Below are 10,357 nucleotides of genomic sequence, written 5' to 3' on the forward strand. Positions count from 1 at the left end.
AGTAATGAAACCAGTTTCATTTTGTTAATACAGCCAAGCCTACACTCGAATCCGGTTTTAGCCCAAGTATGAAGAGAGACAGCGACCCGTTAATTATTATAGCATACTTAAAATTTACCTTTCGCCATTTATCAACAGTTTTGCAAGGCCCAGTGCCATCAGAGTGCAGTTGATTGGCTAATTCTTCCCACAGTTTTTCATAATCATCCGCAGTAAATGTTGAAGAAAATTTCCTAGTTTCAAGTATTCTATGATGGTTTCCTGTTGATTTCTAGACGTGTGGTCTGAACACCCTGCTTCCAGACTAGCTTTTCCCTGTGTTACCACTGAGCCTACCGGGGCAGTGGTACGAACTGTTTACAGAAGGCTCGAAAACCGGGCCCAACGTCGGCTGTGCTTTCGTCGTGTTCTGGCACGGCCTTGAGACTCACTCGGCCATTTTTACCCTCAATTCCGAATGCGATATATATCAAGCGGAAATGTATGCTCTGTTCCAGGCCCTCGTGTGGGTTCGGGATTCGAGCATCGTAACCCCTACTACCATTTTTACGGACAGCCTCTCCGCCATTCAAACGATCCGCAACCCGCTCGCTACCAGTGCGCTGGGTTTGCAAATCAAACGTCTAATTGAGGCCATTGGGCCTGACATCCTTCAGCTTTCTTGGGTTAAGGCCCACGTTGGCACCCTGGGCAACGAACGGGCTGACGCTCTAGCTAAGGCTGGGGTGGCGGATGGTGGGCCCCGTCACAGTCTCCCTCTTAGTCAAACCTATTACAAAACGCTCCTCAAGGACCTTTCGCACTCTCGCTGGCAGGATCAGTGGACCCTTTCGCTGAAAGGACGTTTCACTTACGCTCTGCTCCCTACTCTCAAAAACTCTCCGATTGAGGTCAACCACTTCGGCACTCAAATTTTGACTGGCCACGGAAAATTCCCGGCCTACCTACACTATCTCGGGCACTGTACGGAACCGTCTTGCTTCTGCGGTTCCGATTTTGCAGACGCCACCCATTACTTGCGGGACTGCCCTTTGACAGCCCGCTTTCGTCACAAAATCATTTCCGCCGACGGGTCGGTGGTTTTGACGTCTGCCAACTACGCCACCTTCGTTCAGCTTATGAAAAAGTTGGTTTATAACTTTGACGACATTATTTCTGCGCACCATAGGGTTGCCAGGGTCGACAGTCCTTCTGGGACGGATACCGATGATTCCTTCGACTAACTGCCTCCCTTGTACTTGCATATTTTTCTGCGCTCCCTGTATACACCACGCTTTCATCTTTAACCACTAGGTTTTTCCACTAGTTGTATCGTCTACTTAGAAATGTCTACATACCATGGGATGAGTAAGATCACTTGGGTTATTTTTTCACACGTGACAGAACCGGAAGAACGTCATACTTTGAGTTGTGATCGCGTAGCGAAAATCTAAATCTCATATAACGAATTCGAAATCTTCGGTTACAGAATTCGTATTTTTGTTAACGTTCGATATCACCAACTTCGAAATCGCTAAAAAGTTAGAGAATCGGGCCCCTGAAGACGGCACAATAACGTGACCGAAACTTGTCGGGTCGAATATTTGAATTTTGAATAAAAACATTTGTGCACATTTTAACTTCCGTTGTCTTTTACTTTTCTTTACTAAAATAATTTGCACAAGTAGCTAGAATTATTAAATTATGAATTTTGAATTTAGATATTTTTGTATGAATTTTGAATTTTGAATTTAGATATTTAATGCTTTATTAGTGATATTTGGGGTATGAATTTTGTATTTAGATATATGAAATTTATATTTTGAAATAACATATTGAACATTATAATTATAAAAAAAATATTTGATGTTTTAAATTGGAATTTCACATTTAATAATTAAATTTTGAGTTAAGATATTTAAATTCAAATTTTTTTCATTTTAAATTTCAAAATTTTAAGTAAGAATTGTGAAACTGAATTTTGAACTTCGATTTTTTAACTTTGACTTTTCAACTGGGAATTAAGTAATTTGAATTTCCCACTAAAAACTGCGAATTGTAATTTTCAGTAAAGTATCGTTCGGTATGGTACACGATTGTAAAAATAGTATCGAACAACCTGACGATTATTACTGGATCTATTTTTTAAAGACTGGTTAATATATTGGTTCTAGTATTATCTGCGAGATTATTCGGGCTTGTACGAAACTTGATCCCGATTCGATCACGTTTTAGCACGAAAAGATAAATTATGCTTTCAACCAATTATAAAAGAAATGATAAGACTAAAATAATAGCAAAAGAACACATTTTAAACTTTTGATCCATTCGGTTTTGAACCAATAAAATCAAAGCTGTCCGCCAACAACGTTCCAGGGGTAAACTTGCTTAAACGGATCCTTCACTCACAACAGGGGAAGGCATAGGGGTCACATAAAAACTGGTTTTGAAGCCCACTGCAAGTCTGGATTTTATGTTATCCCTATGCCTACCACTGTGGTGTGTGATGGATCCCTTTAACTGCGCCCGTTGGAAGTTCGTCGTCAATATTTTAAAGAAATTGTGATATTCATCAAAAAGTCTGAACTCGAATAACTGATATTCATTAGATTTAGTTTTTCGAAAAGCTCATGGTTTTCCTTTGTCTTGCGGTTAACGTTGCGGACGAAAGCTTTTCTACGAGTTGGCAGCAAAAGATCTTTCATCAAATCATAAAGTAACCCCTGTAGCATTAAGGGGTCGGTGTTTGGTCGCACAGTCGGTTAAGAGTAATCGACCTCACACCGACTTTAAAACGCGTACGTACAAAATTATTTTCTGTAGTTTGGAGTCGATTTAAAGTCGGCGCCTAATCCGTTGGCCGACTTCGATAAGGTCGACTTAGAGTCGGCTCATACCCGTGTACCATTAAGGGGTCGGTTAAGAGTCGGTGTTGGTCGCACATTCGGTTAAGAGTAATCGACCCCACACCGACTGTAAAACGTTCCTACTAAGCGTACGTAAAAGAAACGTTTCTGTAGTTTGGAGTCGATTTAAAGTCGGCTCCTAATCCGTTGGCCGACTTCGATAAGGTCGACTTAGAGTCGGCTCATACCCGTGTATCATTAAGGGGGCGGTTAAGTGTCGGTGTTGGTCACACATTCGGTTAAGAGTAATTGACCCCACACCGACTTTAAAACGTTCCTACTAGTTCAAAAATATTTTATGTAGTTTGAAGTCGATTTAAAGTCGGCGCCTAATCCGTTGGCCGACTTCGATAGGGTCGACTTAGAATTGGCTCATAGTCTTTAAGTCGATTTGAACATAGACGTATCTGATAAAAAAATCGTAATTAGCGAGGTTTGCTGAAATAATATTTACTACTGCAGGAAAATAAATGTATCGCCAATGCGTCTGCTGTAGGCCTAAAATAAAATAGCGCCTTCACCTTCCAAACGCCATCTATTAGTCACGATATGATTTATTAATACTAGAATTGGTCGGGCTCTCTTAGGCGAATTGTAAATGTAATTGCGCTCGAGAATTTTACTATTTACTGAATATTTTAAAGTGCCAAACTCTAAAGACTGTTTAAATTAAAGAAATATTAAGTTTCCAAGGCAAGAAATTCAATAAAAATTTATTATTTTTGTGAAATAACTATTTCAACTACAGGCTTTTGTTATAGCTATTAAGCCTTTGTGGGTTATTGTTTACCCCAACAGATTTGCAGATACTAAAGGAACTATTGATTTTAAAGATCAGTTTCAGCTGTTTTTTCTCTATTCAAAATTAATTTAAGTTGAAAATTTTCAACCAAACGTCTTAATGGTAAGAGATGAAAGTATAATAATTAAATATTTTTTTCAAAAATATTTTTCAAGGTTATATCTTTTTGGTGGCATTTAATTGATTCTTATTATTTATTATTAATAAGTTGAAAGTTATCAACTAAGCAACTTTTATGTTAAAAGATTGAAGCACAACCTGAAAAAATATATATTTTTTTAAGATTTCATTAAATTTTGCCAATAAACTATATTTTAAATGGTATTCTGTCTTAGACATATTTTTATTACACTAAAACACGTCCGTTACTAACTGCATATCGATGTAAACTTATATCGTTCGCCGGTTCATTCTTTTATTTTAATTTGTTTTAAAACAACCATCCAGGCTCAAGACTGCGGTTTTACCGCTCTCTAAATCCAGAATGTCCTTTTTTACTTGTCGTCCACCTCTGCCATTCATCCTGACCGTATATTGGCCTGACGTCAATCGAGTCCGACCGCTCTTTTGGGGAAAAACCATAACGTAGCTCGTGGGTGTGAAAGTGTGAAATAGTTTCTCGTGAAAGACCCGGGAAACATACGATATTCTCCGCCTAGGGCAACCCAGCCTTTTTTTCTTTCCGTAAAACACGCGTACAATAGTTTAAAATAGGTTTTTACAACCATAAGAAATTTATTCCTAATCGATTCATCTTTGAATTTAACGATAATAGATTTAGGCCTTGTAAGTGGTGATGTTCCCTTTGGGTATCTATATGCAACCAAAACATCATTACTATGTAATACTATAGAAAGTTTAGTAGCAACAGAGTTAATTATGTCGTTTAAATTTTCATTTGGATTTACCTTAATTCCAACAATTTCAATGTCGTTAGTTAGATTTTGCTGTTGTAACTCGTGGAATGACATTTCTCTTTCAATTATTTTTCTCTAGAGTGTTATTTTTTTAGATCTATCTATTCCTGACGTAATTCGATAACCGAAGTAGTATGCTTTTTAAGTTCAGCGGTAAAATAGTCTATTTTGTCACTGCAATACTGTACTGATTTTTCCAAGTCTTTAAGACGATATTCAATATGGTACAGCTTGTTGACCTTATGTAAAATATTACTTAGTTGACTTGCAATTTGACTTAGTGTTGGTTCCTCAGCAACTGTGTAAATTGGTAAAATATCCACGGTGACATATTCGTCTTGCTTCTTACAGTGCTTACATTCCCACGTTGTTTTCTTTGAGCCAAGTTTTCTTAGGTTGTCTTCAGATTTTAGATTCGTACATTTAGCGTGGTAAAACTGAGCGCAGTCGACCTTGCATTGAATAATTTATTTTGGGTTCGTTAATTGCTTATTACACTCCGCATTTATCACCCATTATCGCAGGTTAATTACGCGTAAAATTATATAAACAAACGTTGAAATAAAAAATTCTAGTCGGGAACGGAGCCTAAATTCGATTGATCGTTCTCCTCGAGCGAAAAAAATACAGTTATAACATTAATTATTTTTAACCCTTGACCTTTTACAATAACTTGATCTCTATACTTTCTAGAGATACGCATGATACGTAGAACAAGAAATACTCCTCATTTATTAAATTCCGACTGATAGTTTTTGTGATACACGTGCTACAAAATGTGTGGCCATTTTATAAAACAGCGGATATATATATATATATATATATATATATATATATATATATATATATATATATATATATATTATTATTAAGGGTTAGATATAATTTGTTTTAGGTACGACCCTTTATTATTTAAAATCTACTTAATATACAAATGATAGAAATTAGTAGATTTAAATTATCAACATTTTAGTTGTTGTTTTTCGTTATACTGTACCGCAGCTTATCCTACGGTACCATACTATAGTGTTATGATCTGCGCCGTAATTTTCTATGCAGAATCATACCGTCCCAAGTTTTAAATTGCGAAATTAAAATAATATAATTAAAATTTCAAACTTTGAAATTCAAAATTTAAGACAATTTTAAAATTAAACAATTATTTACTTTTTTTGAAATAGTTAAAAATCTTTAAGCTGCCACTCGAAAAATAATTCAGCGGTCTTTATAATAGCTTTGAAAAATTCCAAATACAGAAAGTTAACAGAAATGTTCAGGCAATGTGATTTTTCTTATGCTTCCTAATAAATTCAACAGCTCCGAGAGCTCAGAATTTAAGCAAAATTATCTGCCTTGGGTATTAGCCTAGCTTATTATTTTTATTATTATTATTATTAACAGGTTTTAGGCACTAGATAGTGATCGTGTTTAAACCTTTTGACATTTGTAACTTTTCAGGTGCACTTAAAAGAATACTAACAATCCAAAGATATTGTAAAGACAGATTCAAATGTTAAGAAGTCACGCCCTTATTTTTATTTAAGAAGTGTTTATATATGAAACTACATTTAAAAAATGAGTCCTTACTTGAGTGATTTAAATGTGGTAAAGAAGAGAAATTTTTCGCGTGTCTTAGATTTTTAGGTAATTTTTTTTTTTACATTTCATTTCGAACTGAAATGAAGAAATCAATATTTATGTACGGTTTCATTACAACTTCTAAATTATTAAAATTTCAGCTATTTTTTAGCTAAGTAAAACTGTAGTGGCAGTTAGTTAACCACAATTTTCTTAATGTTCAGATTAAAAACTTAACGCCAATGATCTTTACGCCCTCTTTAGGCAGCTGCTATTATATGGAGAAATGGTATTTATATAGCAAATATTTAAGACGCGTTACGTATTGAGCTCTAAAATCAATTTAAATAAAATTTCTATATTCAATATCCGTCACTACACATTCATAATAAAACAATGTAAGAATAAAGCCTGTGGGCACTAAAGGTATTCGAGGGTGACTTTCGATTTCCACGAGTGTAGCCTCCCTTTTGCCTGACATCACTTTAATTTTGTTGCGGGCTCCTAGACTTAACCCTTGCCATCCTTTCGATTCATTCGTCACCGGATCTACTCAGTCGGCTTCTAGTTTGGTATTTTTATCTTGACAGATAGGATGGGTATTTTCTAATTGGTTTTTCATATGGCGGATGAATATTAGTAAGTATGAGGTATAGGCGTTTCAACTCTTTGCATTAAGATATAATAAACCTTTAACGTGTGTTAGGATATGGCACTTGCCATTTAAATATAAATTATGTTAACTCCGTCGCAGACGCTTTAATTGTTAAGTTGTACGTATCCATTAATTATCTGAAAATAATCATGTAAATATAAGAAATTTATAAGCCAAATTTATTTCGCTTAAACAATAGCAGCTGATGGTTCAACGCAATAAAGATTTCCAAAAAATCTCAAAATCAAATCATTTTTCTTTTGGTTGTTCCTCGTTTACTTTCCAAGACATCTTAGAAAATGTTGGTTCAAACTATTAATGCCGGTAAAGCTTTGCCTATTGTAACATGACGGGACTAAAACTCTTACAAATTGACTTTTTGAAATTTAAAAAGAATAAAAAAAATTGTTATTAAAGGTAAGTTTTTTTACGCTTTTCATAATAATAATTTACTTTTATGAATAAATAATTATTTGTGCTTATTTTTATACACGATATAATAGCTGGAACAAAGTCAAATTGAGTTAAAAAAATTAATATTAAGTAACTGGAATTATTTTTCTAAGGCGAGTCTTTGCTTTCAAATTAAATTATTTTCCTAGTAAAATAGACAAATAAATAGAATTAAATAAATCCTAGGACAGAATAAGATGGTTCTGGGTCGATAGATTTCAAAAGGACAACTTCCATAAATTCAAAAGGACAACTTCCATAAATTCAAAAGGACAACTTCCATAAATTTAAAAGGACAACTTCCATAAATTCAAAACGACAACTTCCATAAATTCAAAAGGACAACTTCCATAAATTCAAAAGGACAACTTCCATAAATTCAAAAGGACAACTTCCATAAATTCAAAAGGACAACTTCCATAAATTCAAAAGGACAACTTCCATAAATTCAAAAGGACAACTTCCATAAATATTTTCGCCTATTCGTGGCATGCGAACTTAAAACATACGTAGGTCAATAGTTTGAAGCTACGGTACGACTTTAGGCACCCAATGTTTATTTGATAAAAGTATTTATGCGACTTGCGTTTAATGTATAAACCTGATATCATGTTAATCGATTACCTTGTAACCGTTTATAGCTTTCGATTTCAAACCTTAATGAAAAATTAAGTTTTTTTGATACAATCTGAAAAATCTTTATTATTACTTTTCAAAATAAAGGTGACCTGTTTTAAATTGAAAAAAAAAGAAAAATCATTATTATAATGGTAAACTTGGCGAAAGATGGTTTTTGCATTAGAACAACATTGTCAGCCCATAAATATAGAAATTTAAGCAAACCTCGGTCAAATTTAGCCGCAAGTTGAAACAACGTAAAGAAAAATTAGGAATAATAAAACATCTTTAAAGATAAATATTTAATAACTTAAAATAAGCATATAGCTTATAGGTTTATCAGTTATTTGAATTTTTCAAATTTTATATTGCGTTGTTGGTATCTCGAACAGCTTTTATCACTTAATTTTATATAAATAACGCTCAAACCTTGATTACATGAAATCATTTTACAAGTTCCCATAAAAGTATTTGTATTTGTACTCTCAAACTTGTAATGTACTGATAAACCCCTTTGAAAAACTAGAAAAGCGTTTGAAATCACGCCCTTGTTAGTTATATTATCTGATAAAGAAATGGAAACTAAATATCTTAAAAAGAACATTCACTTCTTGATAAAACCCGCACGGCTAGGGTCAAATCTATCTAGTGGATAATTTCCCATTTCCACATTTCGGAAGTGTCTTTATTTGGTCGTAATTGATTTCTCGTTTTATAAATTACATTGCAAATATTAAAATATCATTATCTTATCGATGTTTTTAAAAAAAATTAGTTCAAACTCTGGTTTCTGCCTCGAAATACCGTGGTTTGTGTCAATAAAATAACTGTGGTTACATTTTTTCTTATTGAAACTTCCCTTATGAAATGACCAGTGGCGTAACTAGGAACTCCGGCGGCCCCCGTGAAAAACGACTCTGGGCCTTTTTAAATAACACCGATTTTAGTAGTGTTAGTAATTGGGAATTATATTTGATGCGCAAGGGTTCTCAAAAATTATGGTAACGGTGTTAGCGACCCTTTTTTTCTCACAGGGAATGGATCAAAATCTACAATGTATTCAATCGAATTTCAGGTATAAAGCACGAAAAACTTATCTGATATAAGGTTCTCTGGTCAATGGCGCGTGAAGCAACGTAATTTCAATTTAATTATTTACTGTTAAAGTAAAATTGAAATCCTCCATTTCTTGGTTTGAAGCTCAGAAAACCACAAAACAATATCATAACTAAGTTTTGCAAAACCAGGACCTTTAATCTCCTTCTCGGGCAATTTTCATATCAATTATTACATTGGATAGAATAATGAGTTTAAAATGCAAACGAAGCAATATACATGTACAAAGTAATCTGCAGAATCTTGTTCAATATATTTTATTAACATTCGGCTAAACGAGGAAAATATATAAAGAAACAATAGTACAGATCAATAAGTAAGCCAAACTTGACTTTAGAAAACAAAGCAGCAGATTAATACCGGAAGTTGTGTTCATATTTATATGGTGGAATCGTATATGACATAAAACTTCTTGCTAGCCACGAACCTCCTACGCATTTTAACCCGGCCACCTGGATTAATGGCTTTAAAAGTCGCTTGATGACTTAGGCCTAAGGTGGTGCCTTGGGTATTAGCCTATCTGATTTTTATATTTGTTTTATTTTAACATTACTTTGATCATTGAATTTACAAAATCGGAATGAAATGGCTCCTATTGGCGTTAAGGCAAGCTTGAACGCGTCTTCGAAAATATGATCAAACACGACGAAAGATTTAAGGGGTGTTTCGGATTGTGTTGAAGCGTCAATTGCGCGTTGACGTAGGTCTTCAACGTCTCGAACTTCAGTCTTTTATACCAAGTACTTCATATTGCCCTTAAGATAGAAATCACATGGGTTTAAATCGGGAGCTCTGGCTGACCATGCAACAGTGCCGCCTCAACCTTTCGGCGTCTGAGGAAACTCGGCATCAAGATGAGTTCTAACCCTAATGCTCAAATGAAGGGGTACATAAACTACATTCGTTGTCTTACTGTAACGATACGTCTTCAAGTAGTTCTGGTAAAGTGTCTTGTAGAAAGGTTAGGTACGACTTACCAGGTATTATTGGTGGTAGAAAAAAAGGTCCAATTAAATGGTGGCCAACCATTCCGCACCAGGCGTTGAGACAAAACTGCATTTGATGTGACCTAACGGTAGTCGCGTGCTGATTTTCTTACAGACCTTCATGACAATTATGTAAATCGCAAATTTCGTCAGACAAAAAGTTAGCCTCGTCAGAAACTAGAAGCCAACTTAACCAATTGACGTCGTAAGTCTGCTCCTCAAATCACTGACCAAATGTAACTCGTCTTGGATAATCTGACTAATTTGAAGATTGAATCTCTTGCAGCCTTCGACAATATGTTTGTTCGTGCCCAAGACTACATCGCAGCCGAAGGTGGTATTTTCGA

General features: G+C 34.8%; 1 protein-coding gene across 1 annotated transcript; it reads left to right on the forward strand.

Moving 5' to 3' along the window:
* Positions 1–479: 479 nt before the first annotated feature.
* LOC149956327 (uncharacterized) lies at positions 480–1,223 on the forward strand. Its single transcript, XM_090166857.1, has one exon. The coding sequence runs from the start codon at positions 480–482 to the stop codon at positions 1,221–1,223; it is 744 nt and encodes a 247-aa protein (XP_090022983.1).
* Positions 1,224–10,357: the final 9,134 nt, after the last annotated feature.

The sequence above is a fragment of the Leiobunum rupestre genome, chromosome 2 (assembly GCF_980474605.1).
Source record: "Leiobunum rupestre chromosome 2, qqLeiRupe1.1.hap1, whole genome shotgun sequence".
Taxonomy (NCBI): domain Eukaryota; kingdom Metazoa; phylum Arthropoda; class Arachnida; order Opiliones; family Sclerosomatidae; genus Leiobunum; species Leiobunum rupestre.